General features: G+C 43.4%; 1 protein-coding gene across 3 annotated transcripts in view; it reads left to right on the top strand.

Moving 5' to 3' along the window:
* The window catches only part of LOC147012446 (piezo-type mechanosensitive ion channel component 2-like), a 182,048-nt gene that overhangs the window by 17,923 nt on the left and 139,352 nt on the right, over positions 1-24,773 (top strand). For all 3 annotated transcript variants that reach the window (XM_085856680.1, XM_085856681.1, XM_085856679.1), the window contains exons 3-4: positions 22,495-22,590; positions 24,564-24,677. In XM_085856680.1, the coding sequence (XP_085712806.1) occupies positions 22,495-22,590; positions 24,564-24,677 (210 nt within the window). The remainder of the gene's footprint in view (positions 1-22,494; positions 22,591-24,563; positions 24,678-24,773) is intronic.

The raw sequence follows: 24,773 nt of genomic DNA, 5'->3' as shown, positions 1-24,773 counted from the left end.
AGAGAGAGAGAGAGACAGACACAGAGAGAGACACAGAGAGAGAGAGAGAGAGAGAGAGAGAGAGAGAGAGAGAGAGAGAGAGAGAGAGAGAGAGAGAGAGAGAGACACAGAGAGAGAGAGAGAGAGAGAGAGAGAGAGAGAGAGAGAGAGAGAGAGAGAGAGAGAGAGAGAGAGAGAGAGAGAGAGAGAGAGAGAGAGAGAGAGAGAGAGAGAGAGAGAGAGAGAGAGAGAGAGAAGAGAGAGAGAGAGAGAGAGAGAGAGACACAGAGAGAGAGAGAGAGAGAGAGAGAGAGACACACAGAGAGAGAGAGAGAGAGAGAGAGAGAGAGACACAGAGAGAGAGAGAGAGAGAGAGAGAGAGAGAGAGAGAGAGAGAGACACACAGAGAGAGAGAGAGAGAGAGACACAGAGAGAGAGAGAGAGACACAGAGAGAGAGAGACACAGAGAGAGAGAGACACACAGAGACAGAGACAGAGACAGAGACAGAGACAGAGACAGAGACAGAGACACGACCTGGACCTGGACCTGGACCTGGATACATGAATACAGGGTGGGATGAGGGAAGGTGTGAGCGGTTTAAAAGCATAAAAGATGACACATAACATTTTGGTTTCCAAAGCAGCAAAGCCATGAAAATATCACTTTGCTGGAATTCCTGAAACCCAGCTCAACCTGTCACTGCAGAAGGTTTTATCATGGTCACGGTGGTGAAGCAACAGCTACGGAACACACAGAAATGTGATGTCGTGTCATCGTGCAATGTTTTGCTTTGTGAAAAAGAACTTTCCTTTTTTTATATTAAAGTATTCTAAATTAATGGATGAAGGTTTAAATGTTTTTCTTGGTGGTGATGGAATCATGAAAATATATTGGAATTATCCTGTGTACCTCATGCCAAGAATATGACATGTGTGATTGTTATGAGGTCACACACACGTATTGTGGGATGATGTTATGAGGTCATAAGAAGAGCTCTAAATTATTTCAATTATTTTCAAGATTTAAAAAGTATGGGATTGTTAAACTACATCGATGACCATCATGAAGCTTCACCAATAACGAGCTTGTGGGTTGTTGTTGAGCATGCTCATGGGTTGTTGGGGAACCTGGTTAGGGATATTCAGTATTGTTGTTGGAGAGCATTCTTGTGGGTTGTTCAGGAGCCTGGATAAGATTATTCAGTACAGTTGTTGGAGAGCATGCTTGTAGGTTGTTGTGGTGCGTTCTTGTGGGTTGTTGGCCGAGCTCTTTTGTGGTTTGTTAGCCGAGCTTGCTTGTGAGTTGTTCGCTGAGCTTGCTTGTGGGTTGTTGGCCGAGGATGCTTGTTGGTTTTTGCCCAAGTTTGTTTGTTGGTGTTTGCTCAAGCTTGCTTGTTGGTTTTTGGCCAAGCTTGTTTGTTGGTTTTTGAATGAGCTTGTTTGTTGGTTTTTGCCCAAGCTTGTTTGTTGGTTTTTGGCCGAGCTTGTTTGTTGGTTTTTGGCCAAGCTTGTTTATTGGTTTTTGGTTGAGCTTGTTTGTTGGTTTTTGGTTGAGCTTGTTTGTTGGTTTTTGCCCAAGCTTGTTTGTTGGTTTTTGCCCAAGCTTGTTTGTTGGTTTTTTGGCCAAGCTTGTTTGTTGGTTTTTTGCCGAGCTTGTTTGTTGGTTTTTGGCCGAGCTTGTTTGTGGGTTTTTGGCTGAGGTTGTTTGTTGGTTTTTGGCTGAGGTTGTTTGTTGGTTTTTGGCTGCGCTTGTGTGTTGGTTTTTGGCCGAGCTTGTTTGTTGGTTTTTGGCCGAACTTGTTTGTTGGTTTTTGACTGAGCTTGTTTGTTGGTTTTTGCCCAAGCTTGTTTGTTGGTTTTTGGCCAAGCTTGTTTGTTGGTTTTTGGCCAAGCTTGTTTGTTGGTTTTTGGCCGAGCTTGTTTGTGGGTTTTTGGCTGAGGTTGTTTGTTGGTTTTTGGCTGCGCTTGTGTGTTGGTTTTTGGCCGAACTTGTTTGTTGGATTTTTTGGCTGAGCTTGTTTGTTGGTTTTTGGCCGAGCTTGTTTGTTGGTTTTTGGTTGAGCTTGTTTGTTGGTTTTTGGCCAAGCTTGTTTGTTGGTTTTTGGCCGAGCTTGTTTGCTGGTTTTTGGTTGAGCTTGTTTGTTGGTTTTTGGTTGAGCTTGTTTGTTGGTTTTTGGTTGAGCTTGCTTGTTGGTTTTTGGCTGAGCTTGTTTGTTGGTTTTTGGCTGAGCTTGTTTGTTGGTTTTTGGCCGAGCTTGTTTGTTGGTTTTTGGTTGAGCTTGTTTGTTGGTTTTTGGCCAAGCTTGTTTGTTGGTTTTTGGCCGAGCTTGTTTGCTGGTTTTTGGTTGAGCTTGTTTGTTGGTTTTTGGTTGTGCTTGTTTGTTGGTTTTTGGCTGAGCTTGTTTGTTGGTTTTTGGCTGAGCTTGTTTGTTGGTTTTTGGCCAAGCTTGTTTGTTGTTGTTTGACTGAGCTTGTTTGTTGGTTTTTGGTTGAGCTTGTTTGTTGGTTTTTGGCTGCGCTTGTGTGTTGGTTTTTGGCCGAACTTGTTTGTTGGATTTTTTGGCTGAGCTTGTTTGTTGGTTTTTGGCCGAGCTTGTTTGTTGGTTTTTGGTTGAGCTTGTTTGTTGGTTTTTGGCCAAGCTTGTTTGTTGGTTTTTGGCCGAGCTTGTTTGTTGGTTTTTGGTTGAGCTTGTTTGTTGGTTTTTGGCTGAGCTTGTTTGTTGGTTTTTGGCTGAGCTTGTTTGTTGGTTTTTGGCCAAGCTTGTTTGTTGTTTTTTGACTGAGCTTGTTTGTTGGTTTTTGGTTGAGCTTGTTTGTTGGTTTTTGGCCGAACTTGTTTGTTGGTTTTTGGCAGAGCTTGTTTGTTGGTTTTTGGCCGAGCTTGTTTGTGGGTTGTTGGCGGAGCTTGCTTGTTGGTTTTTGGCGGAGCTTGCTTGTTGGTTTTTGGCTGAGCTTGTTTGTTGGTTTTTGGTTGAGCTTGTTTGTTGGTTTTTGGTTGAGCTTGTTTGTTTATTTTTGGCTGAGTTTGTTTGCTGGTTTTTGGCCGAGCTTGTTTGTTGGTTTTTGGTTGAGCTTGTTTGTTGGTTTTTGGCCGAGCTTGTTTGTTGGTTTTTGACTGATCTTGTTTGTTGGTTTTTGGCCAAGCTTGTTTGTTGGTTTTTGGCCGCGCTTGTTTGTGAGTTTTTGTCGGAACTTGCTTGTTGGTTTTTGGCTGAGCTTGTTTGTTGGTTTTTGGCTGAGCTTGTTTGTTGGTTTTTGGTTGAGCTTGTTTGTTGGTTTTTGACTGAGCTTGTTTGTTGGTTTTTGGCTGCGCTTGTGTGTTGGTTTTTGACTGAGCTTGTTTGTTGGTTTTTGGCCGAACTTGTTTGTTGGTTTTTGACTGAGCTTGTTTGTTGATTTTTGCCCAAGCTTGTTTGTTGGTTTTTGGCCAAGCTCATTTGTTGGTTTTTGGCCAAGCTTGTTTGTTGGTTTTTGGCCGAGCTTGTTTGTGGGTTTTTGGCTGAGGTTGTTTGTTGGTTTTTGGCTGCGCTTGTGTGTTGGTTTTTGGCCGAACTAGTTTGTTGGATTTTTTGGCTGAGCTTGTTTGTTGGTTTTTGGCAGAGCTTGTTTGTTGGTTTTTGGCCGAGCTTGTTTGTTGGTTTTTGGTTGAGCTTGTTTGTTGGTTTTTGGTTGAGCTTGTTTGTTTATTTTTGGCTGAGTTTGTTTGCTGGTTTTTGGCCGAGCTTGTTTGTTTGTTTTTGGTTGAGCTTGTTTGTTGGTTTTTGGCCGAGCTTGTTTGTTGGTTTTTGGCCGAGCTTGTTTGTTGGTTTTTGACTGATCTTGTTTGTTGGTTTTTGGCCGAGCTTGTTTGTTGGTTTTTGGCCAAGCTTGTTTGTTGGTTTTTGGCCGAGCTTGTTTGTGAGTTTTTGGCGGAGCTTGCTTGTTGGTTTTTGGCTGAGCTTGTTTGTTGATTTTTGGCTGAGCTTGTTTGTTGGTTTTTGTTTGAGCTTGTTTGTTGGTTTTTGACCCAGCTTGTTTGTTGGTTTTTGGCTGCGCTTGTGTGTTGGTTTTTGGCCGAGCTTGTTTGTTGGTTTTTGGCCGAGCTTGTTTGTTGGTTTTTGACTGAGCTTGTTTGTTGATTTTTGCCCAAGCTTGTTTGTTGGTTTTTGGCCGAGCTTGTTTGTGGGTTTTTGGCTGAGGTTGTTTGTTGGTTTTTGGTTGAGCTTGTTTGTGGGTTTTTGGCTGAGCTTGTTTGTTGGTTTTTGGCCAAGCTTGTTTGTTGGTTTTTGGCCGAGCTTGTTTGTGGGTTTTTGGCTGAGGTTGTTTGTTGGTTTTTGGCTGCGCTTGTGTGTTGGTTTTTGGCCGAACTAGTTTGTTGGATTTTTTGGCTGAGCTTGTTTGTTGGTTTTTGGCAGAGCTTGTTTGTTGGTTTTTGGCCGAGCTTGTTTGTGGGTTTTTGGCGGAGCTTGCTTGTTGGTTTTTGGCGGAGCTTGTTTGTTGGTTTTTGGCTGAGCTTGTTTGTTGGTTTTTGGTTGAGCTTGTTTGTTGGTTTGTGGTTGAGCTTGTTTGTTTATTTTTGGCTGAGTTTGTTTGCTGGTTTTTGGCCGAGCTTGTTTGTTTGTTTTTGGTTGAGCTTGTTTGTTGGTTTTTGGCCGAGCTTGTTTGTTGGTTTTTGGCCGAGCTTGTTTGTTGGTTTTTGACTGATCTTGTTTGTTGGTTTTTGGCCGAGCTTGTTTGTTGGTTTTTGGCCAAGCTTGTTTGTTGGTTTTTGGCCGAGCTTGTTTGTGAGTTTTTGGCGGAGCTTGCTTGTTGGTTTTTGGCTGAGCTTGTTTGTTGATTTTTGGCTGAGCTTGTTTGTTGGTTTTTGGTTGAGCTTGTTTGTCGGTTTTTGACCCAGCTTGTTTGTTGGTTTTTGGCTGCGCTTGTGTGTTGGTTTTTGGCCGAGCTTGTTTGTTGGTTTTTGGCCGAGCTTGTTTGTTGGTTTTTGACTGAGCTTGTTTGTTGATTTTTGCCCAAGCTTGTTTGTTGGTTTTTGGCCAAGCTTGTTTGTTGGTTTTTGGCCAAGCTTGTTTGTTGGTTTTTGGCCGAGCTTGTTTGTGGGTTTTTGGCTGAGGTTGTTTGTTGGTTTTTGGTTGAGCTTGTTTGTGGGTTTTTGGCTGAGCTTGTTTGTTGGTTTTTGGCTGATCTTGTTCAAGGGGGGTGGGGGTTGTTTGTTTGTTAGCTCACGTGGAACGTAGTTACGGAGAGCTTATGGGATGGCGCGTTGTCCGTCCGTCAGTCCACAAATACTTTGAACTTCTTCTCTGAAACTACACATACAATTTCAATGAAACTTTACCACATTATTCATCACCGTGTATGTACCAAAGTTTGTTCATGGCAGTAAAAAAAGATCAGGCCCTAAGGGGGTCGATGGGGGTTGCCCCCCAAAATAGGTATTTGCTTTCTTCTCAGAAATTACACATGCAAAAACAAACCACAAGCAGAACCCTTATCACTTGTGAAGTAACAAAGTTTGTTTACGAAATTTTAAGAAATCGGGGTCTGAGGGGGTCTATGGAGGGAGTTTATGGGGGGTGGCCCCCCTAAGAGATATTTGCTTTCTTCTTAGACAGACACAATTCAAATGAAACTTGACAACCTTCATCACCCATGGTGTACCAAAGTTTGTTCATGACATTCGAAAAATCAGGCTCTAAAGGGATGTAAGGGGGGTTTCCCCCCAAAATATGTATTTGCTTTCTTTTCCAAAACTACACACATAATTTCGATGAAATTTGACCACAACCTTCACCACTCGTGATGTACCAAACATTGTTCTTGGTATTATCAAAATATGAGGTCTACATAAAAAAAATGGGGTCTGAAGGGGTCTACATGGGCATTGCCCCTGAAAAGAGGTATTTGTTTTCTTCTCTGAAACGACACACACACAATTTTGATGAAACCTGACCACAATCTTTATCACCCGTGATGTGCCAAAGTTTGTGCACGACATTAAAAAAAAAATCCATAGGTATTTACTTTCTTCTCCATTATATATTTTGTGAGTCACCATGCCTACCAGTGGTTCCCTGGTTATCTTATCCAGCCACGACCAGGTGAGTGCCCAGGGGTATTGCCCCTATGCTTTTTGTATACATTATTGAGGCTCGTATAAGAGCTAATACACAGAACGTATAACAAGGGGAGCAGGAGACAAGTGGGGCGGGAGAGGGAAGCACAAAACAGTGGGGAACAGAGACATGAGGAGATCTGTGGAAGGGAGAGGGATGGGGCGGGGAACATGGGGTATACAAGATGGGACACTACAGGGACTTTCAGAAAGGAAAACAGGGAATTTGAAGGAGGTTGGTTTGGGGTGAATTGACAGGGTTAGAAAACGTTGTTGTTTTGGATGGGGGTATATAAGAGATGGCAGTGAAGAGCTGTTTTGAAGACCTGGATGGAAGAGTGGGATTGAAGAGAGTGTGGGAGTTTGTTCCAAAGGTGGGGAAAAAGAGGAATGAAAGAGTGAAGGTGAGCAGTGATTCTTGATTTTGGTAGTTTTACCAGAAGGGGGTTGCTGGCAGACCTTGAGCGCCCTGCGTAAATATGGGGGAGACATATCGCAGTCTGAGCAGTGGGGAATGAAGCCGGAGAGGAAATGGTAGAAGACAGAAAGACTCCTGACCTGCCTGCGGTGTGGGATGGTACGGCAGAGAGGGGAGTCATCAGAGAGAAGAGATAAAGAGGATTTTCCAGGGAATTTGAGAGATCATTGATGAAAACAAGAAAAATCACAGGGCCTACAACACGACTTGGAGGAACTGCAGCCTGGACAGGAAGAGGGGATGAGATAATTCCATTTGGGGCTACAAGTTGACTGCGACAGGAGAGGAAGTCAGCGAGCCACGAGTGGAGCTTCCTTTGGATACCATAGGAAGAGAGTTTGGTGAGCAGGGCAGGGTGCGAGACCGTATCAAAAGGGTTTACCAAAGGTAGGTCATTTTGAACAAATCTATTGGAGTTCCACAAAACAGTTTCTGATTGGGTGGATGAGGGAATGGCAGTGGGCATTGTATATCTAGACTTTGAGAAGGCATTTGAAAATAATACCACATCAGAGGTTGTTAGCCAAAGTGAGGACTTGTGGAGTGCCTAGTAAGGTAGCTACCATGGCTTCCCAAAATATTCACCCTTCCCAATAATGCTACATTTAAATGAATTATGTAGAAACAATTTTTCGAAATGAACTTTTTTATTAATAACTGAAGAGATCAAACTAAACACTGTTATAGTTGAAGGAGGTTACATGTCGGGAATACCTGTAAAAAACATGTACAACTCAAAACTCACTGGTTGTAACAGTATTCAGGCCCCTTGGGGGTCAGTACCTGGTTGAAGCACCTTTTACAGCAATGACTGCTCCGAGTATTTCTGGGTCGATCTCTACCAGCTTTGTACAGTGAGATGGTGAAATGTTTACCCATTCTTGCTCCAGTTCTGCTAAGTTTGGGGATCGTCGATGGATCGCAATCTTCATGTCTCGCCATAAATTGTTTTTATTGTTATTTTTGTTCTGTTACGTCCTGATCTGTTCTGTGTTTTCGCTCCTAAATTAGCTTTGACACTGCACACAAATAAAAATAATAAAAATAAATCTATTTTAGTTCCAATGTTTTCTTTTTTGAATGATGATGTTGGTCCTCGGGACTGGAAGTAGTATGGTCACTTTGACACCTGCCCGTTGTCGCCGGATCCATGCTGGGAGCGAATTGCTTTGAGCTTGCTGATGAAATCTGCCTGCAAATGGCCAAGGTAGCCATTTTCTCTGCAAAATATAAAGTGCGTTCCACGAATAACCTGAAAGTTTGTGCAGTGAGAGTGGACGTGACTCAAACGTTCTTGGCTGTTTTTAATCAGCACCACATGGTGACCATGTCGAGGTGAAGCTCCGTAGTGAAACCGATCCTTTAGGATTCATTTGCAGATGGATCATTCTTTCATTTTCATTTATCATCAAAAGCTTTGGTTTTAAATGCACGTGGGTACTCTGGGTGGGTTTTCATCTTTTATTTTAATTTTGTTTTTGTTTTTTACTTTACAATGTTCCTTGTCTTGACTCGACGTGGTTTCTGCCTCAAGGTGTGTTCAGATAATGGTGAGGATACCCCCACGAGCCTCAATACCGCTATTCACATGTGTTGAGAGAAGTATAGCGTCTGGTTTTGTGCAGAATGGCCGTTTCATCAAAAACAAACCTTTTCGCTGCTTCGTGATCCCTTTTTCATTCCTGACTCTCTGTATTTAATCATCTTTCTTTGCTCATCATCAGATTTTTGGAATTGTTTTCGATGCACAAGCTCAGGATTATTGTTCAAATATTCACCTGCTTCCCATTTTCTGCGAATGTACAATGTACTCCTCATACCTATCACTGTGCTGACACCGAGAGATCTCTTTGTACAATGATAGACCATTATGAGCGTGTTTTCCAAATGATCCAATGAAGGAATAATCTTGTTCATTTGCTCGCAGTCTCCAGCCAGTTTTGGTTATATCCAGCTTGAAGTTTTAAAATACAGTATTTGATTTTGACGAGCCCCTGACTGTAGCTCCAGTCATAAATCTAACACCGAATCACCCTGGATCCTCGCCGAGCGGCCGTGCTGAAGCCAACACGCTGTGGAATGTCCCAAGAGCCAATGATTTAAAAAACTCACTCCATTTGATTTGAATTCTCACTTTAATAATGGGGTTTATGCTATGCTTGAAAATTATTACTAAATTGATCCTTTATCATAATATAACCATTAACGTGCATGGCACTGGACCAATAACCTCATTATTTATTTGAAGTGCTGGACAAATAACCTCAATTATGTCGTCGAAATACTGGTCCAAGAACCTCATCTATCTATAATTCCAGCAATCTGTATGTGTCTGTGTGTCTGTGTGTCTGTGACCGCTGTTTCTCGACAACCGCTGGTCCGATGTAATTGAAACTTGCCAGCTATATTGCTGGGGACCTGAGGATGTGCCTTTTCAAGATTTGATATTAATCGGACAAGTGATTCCAAAGTTATGGCCATTTATTTACCAACCAATGGCAGGACACATGCTGCGTAGGCATGGCCGATGCGCCATTTAGTTACCAATCACAGGACACGTTGCTGCGTGGGCGTGGCTGCATAGGCCGCTGCACGGCCAGCCGACGATGACGTCACGTACCGTGCTGGTTACGATGGAGATCGATCGGTGCCTTAATTACCGTGGAGTAGGAGTGCCAATGGTTTTTTTTTTTTTTTTTTTTTTTTTTTTTGTATACCTTGGTCGAGGCTCGTATGAGAGCTAACACACAACTCACAGCAAGGAGGCATGAGACAAGAGGGGCGGGAGTGGAAGGGACAAAACAGTGGGGAACAGACACATTAGGTGAACTGTGGAAGGGAGAGGGATGGGGATGGGACGGGGAACATGGCGAAGAGAAGATGGACATTACAGGGACTTTCAGGAAGGAAAGCAGGAGAATTGAAGGAAGTGGGCTTGGGTGGATTATGGGGGGGTAGAAAAGATCGAGGATTTGGATGGGGGAAGATAAGAGGTGGTGGTGAACAGCTGTTTTGAAAGCCTGAGGGAAGAATGGGAAAGAATAGAGTGAGGAAGTTTATTCCAAAGGCGGGAAAAAAGAGGAATGAAAGAGTGAAGATGAGCAGTGATTCGTGATTTTGGTAGTTTTACCAGAAGGGGGTTGTTGGCGGACCTTGAGCGCCCTGTGGAAATGTGGTTGGGACAAATCGCAGAGAGAGCAGGGGGGCAAGGCTGGAGAGGAGTCGGTAGAAGACAGAAAGACCACCGACCAACCTGCGGTGATTGAGTGAGAGGCCCAAAGACTCAGCTTCATTGCGGGAGATGCCAATGATCTTAAAAGCCCTGGTTTCGACAGCGTGAAGCCGAGAAAGGTGGGAGGCAGGAGCACCAGCCCAGAGGGGAGAGCAGTACTCCATCAGGCTACGGACAAAAGCTTTGTAAGTAGTCAGGAGCTCAAGAGGGCCGAGGAAGGACTTTGCACGACGGAGGATTCCCAGTCGGCGACTGGCTTTTGAGGCAAGGTTGGAAATGTGACTTTCCCAGGAAAGGTCATGGCAGATAGTGAGACCCAGAAGCTTGAAAGAAAAGACTTCTTCCAGAGGATTGTTGAGAAAGTGGATGGGGGGTTTTCTAAACGGTCCTTTCGAAGAGACATAGTGAGAGTGTGAGATTTGTGTGGGATTGAAAGACATGTTCCACGTGTTGGACCAGTTTGTGATTTTATCCAGATCTGCAGTGAGCGAAGAAGCTGCTGCTTGCCGGTCTGAGGGATGACAGATGGTACGGCAGAGGGTGGAGTCATCGGCAAAGAGAAATAGAGGATTTTCCAGAGAGTCCGAGAGATCATTGATGAAAACCAGAAAAAGAACAGGGCCCAGAACGCTACCTTGAGGAACTCCAGCCTGCACAGGAAGAGGGGATGAAAGAACTCCATTTAGGGCCACACGTTGACTGCGACTGGAGAGGAAGTCTGCGAGCCATGAGTGGAGATGGCCTTGAATACCATGGGAAGAGAGTTTGGTGAGTAGGGCAGGGTGCCAGACTGTGTCAAAAGCACGTGATATGTCCAGGGATACGGCTCGGATTTCCTGTCTGGCATTGAGGACCTCCATCCATTGATGGGAGAGCAGTAGCAGCATATCCAGGGTAGAGTGACCTGGTCTGAAACCAAATTGATGATTGGAAATCAAGCCATTGGAGAAGAGGAAGGATTTCATGTCTGAAGCGATGATGGATTCCATAACCTTGCTGATGATTGGGAGAAGGCTGATTGGTCTGTAGTTACAGGGATCTGTTTTTGCACCTTTTTTATGCAGGGCAGTGATGTTAGCAGATTTCCAAGCAGATGGCAGATGACCTTGGGAAAATGAGAGGGTGAATAGAACAGAGAGAGGGTGAGCAAGAGCAGAAGAGCAGGCTTTGAGGACACGTAGGCTGGGATGCCGTCTGGACCGGTTGCAGAATCTGACTCGAGGTTTGAAAGCAAGCTCTCCACCTTGTCAGGAGAAAAGGATACAGAGTCCAGGGACAGTTGGGTGCGACTGGGTAAAGTGGGTAGAGATAGTGATGGGTTTGGGACACAAGATTTAGCTGCAAACACCGAGTTTACACATTCAGCTTTATCACGTGTGGAATCAGCAGTGCGGCCATTTGAGGTAAGGGAGGGGATGGAGGGGGAACATACACCAGAAACAGATTTGATTAAACGCCACCAGGATTTTGAGGAGGGAGAGAGGTTTGAGAGTTCAGACTTGAGATGAGAAAGATGTTGTTTTCTGGCTCTCCTGAGGGTAGATACACACTTGTTCCGAGCTTTGTGGAAAGAACTGAGATTGCTCCTCAGTTGGGTTTGCTTTCCATGAGGCAAAGGCAAGTTGTTTCAGGACAACTGCCTCGCCACAAGCTTCAGTAAACCAAGGGCGGGAGGAAGGGTAAGACAACTGAACACGAGAGGGGATAAATCTGTGCATGAGGGAGAGCAAGTTTCTTTGAAAGAATTCCCAGGATGAGTTGATGTTTGAGAAAGTAGTGATAGGAGACCAGTCTGTAAGTTTGATGGCTGCTCGGAGACCCTGCCAGTCGGCTTGAGTGAAATGCCAGACTCGACGGCGGTGAGGTGGTTCTCTGATAACAGCCAGAGAGATGTCCACTTTAACAAGGACGTGGTCAGAAGAACCAATTGGAGCGAAGGAAGAGCAGCAGATATTGTCAGGGAAATTTGTCAAAATCAGATCCAGAAGAGATGGAGTACCATTGGTTGAGATCCGCGTCGGGAAGTTGACCGATTGAGTCAGTCCCAATGAGTCACAGAAAGCTTTTGCTGATGTCCCATGGCAGGTGAGAGAGGTACCCACACCTAGCCAACTGGCGTGATGACAATTGAAGTCGCCACATAAGAGGAAGAGAGAGTTTGGATGAGAAGATAGAAGATGGTCCATGTTTTCGGAGAGTGAGGTGTAGATGGAGTCATCACTGTTCGGTGGACGGTACAGTACACATATAAACATGAGGTGGGAGTGGAGGGGAAGCCGAAGCCAGAGGTATTCCTGAGGGTGTGGGGGAGTGAGAGCAGTGCAGGGAGAGTGAGGAATAGAGTCTTTGATGAAGAGAGCAACACCTCCACCAGGACGAGGCTCAGGTCTGTCATACCGTAAGAAGGAGTAACCAGGGAGAGATACTTGGGAGTCAGACACGTCTTGGGAGAGGAAAGTTTCTGTTAGGCAGATAATGTCTGGTTTGTCAGTGGCAACCTGTAGGGAAAGATCTGAAAGGTTTGAGCGAAGGCCCCGGATATTTGAGGTCCACACTTTTAATGAAGAGGTAGGGGAGGAGGCTTTGGGTGCAGGAGGTGGAGGGGGCGGGGGAGGGTAGGACGAGGGACGAGGGGGGGAGGTAAGGAGGGTTGCTGAAGGAGTGTGGGGTATTGCAGAATAGCGAGGGGAGGGGGCCGAATGAGGAGGAGAAAAGGCTCTGTGGTGCTGGGAGAGAGGGGGGACAAGAGACAAGGAAGATGGCAGTTGAGGATTTGAGGAGGTGGAGTGAAGAGATGGAGGTGAGAGGGCAGTGGAGGGAGGCAGGTTGTTGGATGAGAGGGGGGGCAACTTAGAGAAGGAAGAGTGAGGGGGATGAAAGGTGGGAGAAAGGTGAGGGGGGAATTTTTGAAAGAGGTGAGAGGGAGGCTTGGAGGGAGAAGAGTGGGATGGTTGCTTTGAGAGTGAGAGTGAGGGGTGAGGGGGGTGAGTTGGCACTGAAGTTGGAAAAAAAGAATGGTTGATGGAAAGCAAGCATCCATGGCAAACTGTGGTTTTTAAAAGTTTTAGGTCAGAGATGCGATTTAACACAATTCTTGATGGATGCAATGAAGGCGAATTCAGAGCATGGAGAGAAGAAGCGCTGTAATAGTTGGATTTTTTAGGCAAGGAATGAAGGAGAGGTCGAAATGAGAGCAGTCTGTTAAAATAGCAGAAGAGTAGTGCATTGTGAAACAGTAAAGAGTACCACATGTGTGAGAGAGGAAGATGAAGCATTATGAGATCGTTTTTGTTGTTAATATTAATGTATGAGAGAGTTCAACAGATTAGGTCATGGAAGTGTAAAAAAAAAAATAAAAAAAAAAAAAAATCGAGGAAGACGAGGAGGAAGTTAAGAGGAAGAAGAAGTAGCAAAATCGGGAGAAGGTGAGCGTGTTGTTGTTGTTGGGTATTTTTATTTTTATTTTTTTATTTTTTTTTTTTTATTTTATTTTTTTTTTTTTTGAGATAAGAAAGAGATTAGTTGGGAGAATGGGGGATGTTTGGAAAGTGGGGAGGATGAAAATTGAAGGTAATGGGGAGGATAGAAATTGAAGGTAATGGGGAGAAAAAACAAACAACAACAAAAAAAAAAAACGATCGAACACCGAGTGGAACCGGTAGGCCTCAAGCCTAAGACTAGGCCTCAAACACCAAGTAAGAACGTCGACATAAATACTCACAAAATAGCACGATTTTTGAAACAAAACCGAACTAGGAACACACATTAACATGTAGGTGAGAAAATTAAACAGTTAAAACGGGACAAATAACAACCGGAACTTAACTTTGAGAACATCAGCAGGGAGCCCCGAAGGAGACCTCTTGCCGCTCAAAACCGGAACCGGAAGTCGAATGGTAAATGGCAGCGAATGTCATGGCAAGCAAAGACAGGGAGGTAAACTTGATTTTAATTAACTCTGTGTGTAAGTATCACAGCAGTTGTTACTTCAATGCAAGCGATAATTCGTGGAATGATGTGAACATTCCGTACGGGCACGCACTACTTTTGGATAGTGATGACTTACTGTATTCTAATAATTTCTCGATTTCTTATCCGCATTTATAGATAAACACAATGCACCAATCCAGTCGTCGTTTACGAGAGCGAAGGAACGGACTGTGTGTTTTTGTTTGAAAGTTTGTTTTTTTTTGCATGTACGGCCACGCACATATGGGCACGCGAGAGCGAAGGAACGGCCTGTGTGGTTGTTGTTTCTGGCACGCGGTTTGAAAGTTTTTTTTTTATGTACGGCCACGCACGTATGGGCACGCACGTACGGCCACGCGAGAGCGAAGGAACGGCCTGTGTGGTTGTTTCTGGCAAGCGGTTTTAAAGGATATATATATATTTTTTTTTCACGTACAGCCACACACGTACGGGCACGTGAAAGCGAAGGAACGGCTTGTGTGGTTGTTCTTTCTGGCACTCGGTTTGAGTTTTTTTTGCGGGGAGGGGGGTTGCACGTACGGCCACGCATCTACGGGCATGCACTAGTTTATTTAAATTTCTGGATCAAGAACCTGTTATGTATTCAAAGTACTGCCACAGCTGTTTGACCTTGAAGTAGACATTAAAATTTTGGTATTTTTTTAATTTTGGAATTAAGATTTATTTCCTTTTCCCCCCAAAAAGGAAAACCATTTGATGATGTTCCTTGTGGAGCTCATTTATACACAAAGGGTGTACGAGCCTATGAAATGTTGTCTTGATCGACCACGGATCTACGACTGTGCTGTTTTGACTTTTTAGTCTCTTGATATGATATGGAATGATTTATTACCCTCGCTTGAGGAGAGGATATTGCATACGAGTCTGTTTGTGTGTTTGTCTGCACAGAACTTGTGTTTTTCTCTGCAACCACTTATCCGATTCACGCAAAATTTTCACCGTGGGTGCGACTACTCATGTAGAACGATTTAATGATAATTGTGACATCATAGGTCATGTTGTGTGGCAGCCATGTTGGAAACAAAGGAAAAACTTGCACCTCTGTATTTCTGAAACCGCTCAAAGGGAAAAATTGAAACTTGGCACATAGCAAGTACTACACAGGGGGGCTGTGTGAATTTTTTTTAATATGGTGTCATTGATGCCTTCATTATGATGTCATAATTGCATACTTAGAATGCTACATCCAATTGGTATGATTTTTGAGGGTTATCGAGGGATAAGTTGGTTCACAGAAATTTTTATTTTGATGTCATCGGTCATGTGGTTCGGCAGCCATTGAAAAAAAGAAAGAAAAAAAAAACCTTAAAAATTTTTCATCTCTGAAATGGCTGAACAGATCAAGGTGAAACCACAGCTGTGACCGACTATCTATGAGGAACAAAACATTCACACCTATGATATCATATGTCACATGGTTTGGCAGCAATATCAGATTTACTCTAAAACCCATGAACAATCTTCTCTAGAACAGCTGGACAGATCGAGGGGAAACTTCACACACATGTTGCCCAAGCCTTGGGGATACCACGATATTCACGAATGATTTATACATCACACGGTCTGGCAGCCATATTATTTTGGGTTGATCGGAAATCTTTAAAACGATTTCTCTTGAACTGCCACATAAATTCACGTGAAACCTCACAATTATGATACAGTAGTAATGGAGAATATATGTTTTAAATTTCAACCTGATTTGACGCATGGTGTGGCAGCCAGAATTATTTAGTTTTTTAATCTGAGTTTTTGGGGTTTTTTTTTAAATAAGACTCACTTGGCTGTGCCTGGATGGGTTTGAGGGTAGAAGAGTAGCAGCTGAAATGTGAATCTTTTCCAGGTTCCTCCTGATGACTGCATCTTTGCTTTTTGTTTGTTTAGGTTCCTTCTGATGACTCCAATGCAGGTCTTGTACTTATTTGGTCTTCCATTTGATCTGAATTGAATTCATTTTTATCCCATTCTAAATTCAAATGAATAATAAAAAAACATAATGGGTCAGGGTCAGGTGTCCAATGAAAGTTGGACATCTTGGTATCCGTTCATCACTGCCAGCAGTTATAAAGTGGCAGTTCTAGTTAGGCCTTAGTTATGTTATAACTTGGTTTACGGATCCACCGACGGTATATTTGCCGAAATGAAATATAAATATAAAACACATTTTTAGCCTTTTATATTTATACATTTTCTGCCGAAGGTGCAAAAGTTTCAAAACTCGAAATGTAAACGTCGGCATTTATTTTCAAAATATAATTTCGTGCGCGCGCCAAAATGCCGAGTCATCTTTAACCAAACTGCGCAGTCGTCTTCGGTCATGGCGTCTGAGCAGTGGCCAGCATGGTTCAGATTGACTGTGGTTTCTGGGGCGAAAGTGATTGTTAAGAAGTATGTCGGCGGTATAAATTCGAGTGACTGTATTGGTGATTTAATCACACAACATCTTGATGACGAATATTCTGGCCGAACTATTGCATCAATTCAGTGCAGCAGCAGGAATGATTCGCAGGCGACTCTCGATCGTGCCGATTTTGTTTCCATCAAAAGTTTTACACCGCTGTTCGTATTGAAAGATTTCGGTGCCAAGTACATCAAACTTTCCCTGCGAGATGCTGACATTCAGCCTTCAACGTACCAGAAATCAGCCTTTGATGTGCTCATGGGGATGGGGAGACTGTACGATCAGATGCCCGCTGAAAAGTAAGAGCTGGTTATGGTTCTGATTGACCGTTTTGAGCGTGTTGACTCCTCGTAGACAACTTTTTAAAATAATATCCAGCACTATGCACTGGTGTGCACGCACACATCTACGACTTGGACAGTAATTTTCTCAGCATTGTTTCCATTTGTTTGATGATCCAACAGGTTTCTATAAGAAAAACATGCCAGACTATATTGTAAAAACAAGTTTTAATCCTTCTTTATTATTTTTCACATCAGATGATACAGTGAACATGGGCATCCTGCATTTGAATGGTCTTCCATCTTCAATGTTTTCTTGCATCCTCCTGGTCCAGGATTTATATTTATTTTCCCCCCACCTACCCTTGTCTTTTCCATGGAACATCCGAAAAAAAATCATAAAAATATATAATTTCTAAAAATTGAAATCATATTTATAATTATATTTCGACCGACCGACCCTACATTTTAGCTGAAGAACTATGTAAACCAAGTTATAAAATAACTAAGGCCTTATGTCTTTTATTAATTACGTAGCACACCTGTGCACAAACACCACACAAAATACACCACACAAAACTACACAACAACCTACACAAAACAAGTCCTGGAGAGGGTCTGCAATCTCTGATTGCTCTTTTTTGTTAAGAAGTTCTATTAGAATGGTTTAAGTACAAGTTTTTTTTTTTAATAAGTTTTGTAAGTTATTATCCCCATGCTTGAAAAAACAAAAAACGGGGAAATTATAATTGGTTCTGTCAGCATGATGGATGATGGTTGTCCGTCGGTCTGTCTGCTTGTCCGTCTGTCACCCAAACAGTTGGGCAGAAAATTCACCAAACTCAGTAGTTATGATCACCACGTGGCAAGAAGGTGCGGGAGCGGTATCATTTTTACCTTTACCCCCTGGGGCAGATCAAAAGGTCAAATGCCAAAAAGTGCAATTACATGCCCATTTCAAAACTTTTTAAAATGAAACTTTGTATTTGAAATCAACATTGGGGTCGCATTAAATATGTTATGATTTTTTTTGGACTTGACCCCCTCCCCCTTCATTTCACAGGGGGTGGAGACTTGCGGTCACACTGGTCCAAACATGGAATTTTTAAAAAGTACTTCTTATCATACAAGTGATTCTTCACCATTGAGTGATAAGGATAAAAATGATATATTGCACAATATCTCAAAATGTTATGGATGGATTCTGATGAAACACTGCACCGAGAGCCTGTTCAAGTTTATTTATTAGTTTATTCGAAGTCGTCGAACTTCTATATGTTGTAGTTAACGACGGTTTAGCCTGAGTTTGAATCCCGACGCAGCTATAAGCTGTCATCCCAGTGTTTCACAGGCAGGGTGATTCATCAAATTTTGTGTCGTCCATCAAATGGATGTTAAGCCTGGTGTCCCATTTGCTAGCATTAATTGGTGGATGTTAAAGATCCCATGGTGTTATTCACCAAGAGTAGGTGAGTTATCACCAGCATCCTGAACAAATTACAAATTCCTGCCTGAAATACTGCTGCAAAGGCAATGGCAAACCACCCAGTATTACCCATGCCAAGAAACGCTTTGGCAGCCAAGGACCTGCCTTCAGGCAGAGCATACAAGCAATCAATCGATCTTTCTCTGTTTTTTCATTCAAAATTAACTTTTCAAATTCTCCACTCCTTTGATGGTGCATGCATCTGGTGTGAATGGTGTGCCTGCATTTCACTCTTTCACTTTCTTTCTTCCACTTCTTTCAAATTTCTCTATTCTGTCACTACCATGCCTGGTGTTGGTTTAATGGTTAGGGTGGTGGGCTTGGTGATCCTAGGATCCTGAGATTAAATCCCATTTGGCTGTTGAATTCATACCAGGTGGGGTCGACTCAGCCTGTCATCCTTCTGAGGTCGGCAAAATGAGTGCCAGTTTGCTGGTATCCTGTGTTGGAGTGGCGACCCATCCAGGATTGTGTCCAAAAGCCAAGGAGACTGTTTAAGCAGCACCAACGCTCTGCACAGAGTATGGTCCCCATGGATGGATGGATGTCACTACCGATGTATTTCCTCTACTCACACTCTGTACACCTCAAATTAGGCACCCATTAGTGTGAACCTTTATTCGTGCATTGCATTTCGTCTGATTTTTTTTTTTTTTAAGGTTAAATAAACCCTGTCTGATTGTATGCTTATTCTGATGTGTTGAAAGAACGAAAATAAATAATTAAGTCATATAATCTTCCCTTTAGGTGTCGAGAAAGACAGATTGATTAGAAAACGGACACATTACACTTCACTCACAATGGGCACAGGGTTCGTGCCTTACATGAAGGAAACACAATGGCTTAAAATTGCAAGTTGTCTCCACGAGTATATTGGGACTCTAGTGTTCACCACTCCCACACTCACCTCCTTCCTGAGTGCAACTAGCAGATTTCATCTCATTACACACACACACACACACACACACACACACACACACACACACACACACACACACACTCAGATGCACCTGACTGTTACGGTGAGCATCGCCGCGGATCATGTCTCACACGGTAAAACCACATAATCCACAAAGAACAACCGTCCGTCTGCCACCCAGACGATTGTTCCCACTAATGCAAACAATTCAACTAGGAGGCACATGATGTAATCGGTGGGTAAATCAAAATATGTGGATTGTGACGAGCACTTCCCCAATTTCCATTGGACATAGTCTGACACCAGTTGTTCTTTGTGGATTATGAGGTTTTACCGTGTGAGACATAATCTGCGGTGATGATCACCATAACAGTCAGATGATCCCCAACCCAATAAAAGGCGGGGCTGAGGCCCCGGGAGTTCAGTTCGCCTGGAGTCTGAGTTCGCCTGGAGTCTGAGTTCGCCTGGAGTCTGAGTTCACCTGGAGTCTGAGTTCGCCTGGAGTCTGAGTTCGCCTGGAGTCTGAGTCAGTCTGGAGTCCGGAGTTCGTCTGGAGTCTGGGTTCGTGGTCCAGTCTGGGTTCGGAGTGGAGCTCGGAGTGGAAGTCGGGGTTGAGGTCGGAGTGGAGCCTGAAGTCCAGCCAAGCCTGCAGTGCCGTGCAGAAGTGTGTGTCGGTGGAGGCAGCCGGAGAGAAGTCGCCAGCCAGCGGCATAATGGTCCGAACGACGCTGAGGAGTGAGCGGGCTCTTAAGAGAGCATCAACTCCAAAAAAGTAAGGCCCGTTCGCTCCTCTGAGGCGTCGTCGGCTAGGCCCGATCGACCAGGCCGCACGGCTGGGCCTGGACCAACCAAGCTGCCACCACGCCAACTGTCGTGTTGACGACGAGACATCGAGGGTCGCCCAGCGAGTCACCACGAGGGTGGCAGGTAACCTGCACGGTCTCGTGGAGCTCTTTTAGTCTCCACAGCTACGCGGAACATTAAAGGCCGACGGGCCCTGTTCTCCCTCTCTTTTTCTTTCCTCGGATTTTTGCAAGGAAGTCTGTGGCGCCTTGTCCGTTAAGTAGAATTGTGGTTAAGTGCCTGTACATTACATAGTAAATAGACAACGGCTGTAGGGTCTTTTTGCTCGTGTCTTTGTCTGCATCCCCCCCCCCCCCATTGCTTCATTGACTGCATATGTGCAATTTATAAATAAATGTCATTGTTTGAATATTCACCTGCTCGTTGCGTCCCTTCCTCCATTGAACGGCCATAATTGCGTTCAGGATATTAGCTGGTTTTTAACACCGATAAAGTAATCGGGTCTGACGGGCTTGGCGATAATAAATAAACTGCTCGGCAATCGCAAACAGCGCGAGCTGCTTAAAGCGGCTCGTGTCCGTACGGGTCCCGTCGAGGTGTAAATCCCCGGCATTTCTGTTTGCGCGAATACTTAGGTAAATCGACAATTTGGCGATCAACCCTGTCGCGCGTGGACAGAAGAGTTGGCTGATTTACGGTGTGGTTAAAAACACCCATAGGTGGGTTTCGACGTTGATCCGGAAGCTACGACTGGATTGCCATGGTCGGTGGGCACGTGCGGCCGCGAATTAGCTAAAAGCGGTCGCCCGCACGCCTGCACAGTGAGAACCACAACAAATATATATATATATATATATATATATATATATATATATATATATATATATATATATATTTTATATTTATTGATATATTTGGATAAGATTGGGGCGGTTGGGATTATACATTTTTAAAGAAAAAGAAGGCGCTTCCAAGCAAAATTAAAACTAGATCTACTCTACTAATTTGAGCAAAAAGCAAGAGCAGACCCGGTGTGACGGTTATCACACTTTATGTCAATAATCCTCAGAGGTCACGAGACTTGTATTGGTTTCAAAAAGCGTGTCTTTAATTCACGTGACAACTGAAAAGGAAAAATACAGCTATTCACTACATGCCCTTACTCATGTGGCACAACGAACTTGCTGCATGCTTTACACAAGACCTACTACGATACATTTTACAGCCACACAATACAATAATTTCCCTCAGTTACTTCAATAGGCTCAACAATAAATTGAGATTCAACTTACCTCTATCCAAGGGTCGGGTATTAAAGAGAAAACATCGAGAATGGAGCCGATCAGTTCTTTTCACCATCACGGGCAAAACGTCTTGGCGGGAATAATGCGAGTACACCGCCCACCCACGACAGGAAGTCGTAACAAAACTTTCATAAACAACAACTACACCCGGTCTCACGCGATGTTTCACCAGCTTCACAGCCGGCTTCCTCAGGCAAAATAGACGCTATTGTGAAGCTATTTTGGCAGCTTTGAAGTTCAATGACAAAATATAACTATAGCTGTAGTCATTTACAGTCAGTATATCCCACATCTGAACCATGATATTATGATAAAGTTAAGTCACTCATTTAAAACTCATAAAATTTGCCCTAATGTGGTGGCCATCTTGATTTCTTAACGCATTTGGGGTCTAAATAATGGTCTCAATGGATTCCTTGTACCTAAAAAGATACAAACAGATGTTTTATTTATGTTCTGACCATGTTTGGCACCAAAGATATGAAAAAAAAATGAATTTTTCATGTATTGGTGACTGCCATAATTGATTTATCAAGTTTATGGGTTAACCATTGAAAATGCAGCTCTGCAAACCTCCAAGTTCGATTTTGAACATATAAATACATCTAAAAAAGTTGTTTGTCAGCTGTAAACATGAATATGCTTCCACCATTAACATTTTCTGAAAATTGACCTTCTCTACCTCCTGAGATATGCTTATTTCTGCACCAAGAGGTCAAAATATGACCTTGACCTTTTCCCCAATGCATGAACTTGACCTACAATCAACTTAAAACTTATTCCAAATGATCAAGCATGTGTGAAAACCCTAATATAGACATCAACATCATTGATATTGGTCAAGTAGTTCCAGAGATGCAATAATTTAGGTATTTTCTATAAGCAATGGTGGCCATCTTGGATTTGTCAAGTTTATGGGTTAATCGTTGAAAATACAGCTGTGCAAACCTCCGAGATTGACTTAGAACCTATAAATACATCTAAAAAAGTTGTTTGCCAGCCGTAAACATGAAATGCCTCCACAACTTTAAATATGTACATTTTCCCACATTCTGCCCAGTCTATTGTGGTGTAGACGAGTCTTAAAGGGTCTACATCTACAGGATCTACAGTCTTCGGGGTCTTTTGTGTCCTCAGGGACATTTTGGGACCTTTGGGTCCTCGGGGACTTTTGGGTTATTGGAGATGCTTGGGTCCTCGTTGTCTTTTTGAGACGTTTGGGTCCTCGGGGACTTTTGGGACTTTTTGAGACTTTTGGGGACTTTTGGGTCCTTGGGGACTTTTTGGGTCCTTGGGGTCTTCAGGGTATAAAAGTGTCTTCAAAGTTCGAAGGGGTCACTGCAGTCTCAAGGGTCAAAAGCTACATTCCAATAAGTGCATAATTAATAAATAGACGTATGCAATTAATAGACAAAAAGTTGACACACACACACACCTCATCCATTTATAGTCGATGCCTTTGTGGTGATAATTGATGCGAGCGCTGTGTATTATCCTCCCTTCTCTCTCCACCGCTCCCACTGGTACAGCTACTGCCTGTCGCTACAACTGCTTCTCACTGTGCTACCTGGTGGGACTGCTCGCTTTGCCTCTGTGTCCTGAGCCAGCGAAAGACAGCATGAGAGGTGGATTTACCTGCGATGAATTACTCATCCCACCTGCCTACTTCTGTCTCTCCTGCTTTGTCTAACTGTAGTCTCTTTGTACATGTCATGTACTGTAGTCTATGATATTGCAGTTGTAATTTAACCTACTTCCTGCATCAGCGTAAAGGGACCATGGTGTAGCATTATGTTTTAGGTCACACATTTATTTAGGTCTTTTTTTTAATAATGGCCCTTTATGTAGTGAAACCCTCATTTTAAGCCTTGTGCAGAAGTGATGGTCCGATTGATGTTCTGGGAGGACCAGGCAAAGAAGTAGTTACGAAGGATATGTCTTTCAAACTGCACAGTTGAACGGAGAATTTTCGAGCTCAATAATGATATCGAGGAGCACGAAGCAGCTGCCATGAGACAAAGCCCTGTTCTTGCCGTCCAAAGGGATGAATCGACGGATGTCGCTTCACTCTCTCAGCTAATTCCATGTGTTCGCTCCATGAAAGATGGACAAATGAAGACAGAATTCTTGTTTTGTAAAAAGCATTACAAATGACAATTAAGGTTGAGGACATTTTCCACATCTTCAATGATTTTTTTGATTTTCAAAGTTCATGAAATTGACTTCAATCATCTCATGTTCCGTGCAACGGGTGGGGCACATCAATGATTGCCGACGGCTAGGGGGGTGGTAAGTGCTTTCGGAATGAAATTGGAAAAGGTCACTCCAAACCGTTTTGGAAGCCACTGTTTTACTCATCGGCAGATTTTGGCTTCAAAGCTCATGCCGGAGGAACCTCGAACCGTCTGATAGCATTGTGGCTCAAATAACTTTGTGAAATCCAGTGAAACAAACTCTCGTATTTTCACAGTTATGTTGAGACGACGACGATAAGGCCGAGTTTGAAAGGCTGTTGCATTTCCTAACTGGTGGATGGCTATGTGGAGGAAGCACGTTCCCACGTGTTTTTTTCCTTCTGCATTCAGCTTGTCGAGTTTCTTTAAACCAACAATCATCCCCAAGCAGGTAACTTCGGAAGGATGACTTCCTTACTAAACCGGCCCACCTTGTTGTACCATTAATAAAATATCCTCAAAGGGGAAGCCATGCAAAAAAGTTTTGCAAGAACCCACCAGTGTCTTAGATGGTAATTCAACTTGAATTGAACTTCAGTTGCTTAGGTTAAAGCTCAGAGAGGTCACTTATGTGGGTCGGTCGTTGAACCTGACAATGTTCCTTCATACTCATTTGAGGAATGAGGTGAAACTCAGGTTTGTGTTTTCATCGATTAATTGGATCGGAAATATGTTGCACCGAATGGTCGTGACCGAAGGTGTCAGTCGGCATTGTAGATATGGGATTAGGTGGCCCGTAATTGGCCAATATGGCCACGGGGAAAGATGTTTGCCTATAATGGTATTAACAAGATTAACTTTCACTTCCTTTGGGATAACGCAGCCTTATTTGAGGGATGGGCATCTGATCGATCATCTGCTCATGTGTATACCTCAGGAGCGGCTGCTCGGTGATTCAGTTTCCTCTGTTTCACTCCAGAATTGGTGGGTTTTAGTCATCTGACCTCAGTCAGGGACCAAACCAATGCCGAGCTCATTAACAACGCAGCCACCTGGTTGGCTTGGATCATTAGAATTTTTGAAATAAAATAGTCTCTTGTAACTGCAAGTAATATGTTCCTGGTTCTACTTTTCAGGGTTACCCTTGATCCTTGTTAATAAAGTTAATTTGCTGCTAAATAGAAAACCTGATATGATCAGACGTGTAGGGTGTTGCCATACAAGGTCCTCCTGTCTGTTAAGGATGTCGCGAGATCTATGTAGACGTGTAAATATCAACAAATGTGTTGAGCATCCTCAAGAGATGGGAATTCCACATTTGCATCCACGGTGAAATCATGGGAATTCTTTGGATTATAAAACTCGATTTAATATCTAACAATTGTTTTTCATCTGTGATGGTGTTTATTGTCTGTCTCCCGAAGGACGAACAGGACTCCTCCTTAAAGCCCTCGGTTGTTGCAGCTTGGTCTTTCTCGTCTCGCATTTGGTCTTCCAATGCAGCATGTTGGCATTGAAGCCAAGTCCATCGTTCAACTGTACGTTCTTTGCACACACCCATGAAACGCATGTCCTGCCCCTTCCCCTTCTCGAACCCCCAATTCGAGGCAGAAAACAAAATGATCATTTTCAGC

The sequence above is a fragment of the Eptatretus burgeri genome, chromosome 15, assembly GCF_056783735.1.
Source record: "Eptatretus burgeri isolate ZD-2024b chromosome 15, Ebu_testis_v1, whole genome shotgun sequence".
Taxonomy (NCBI): domain Eukaryota; kingdom Metazoa; phylum Chordata; class Myxini; order Myxiniformes; family Myxinidae; genus Eptatretus; species Eptatretus burgeri.
The sequence above is the reverse complement of the archived record's forward strand: the minus strand, read 5'-3'. Positions and strand labels throughout refer to the sequence as shown.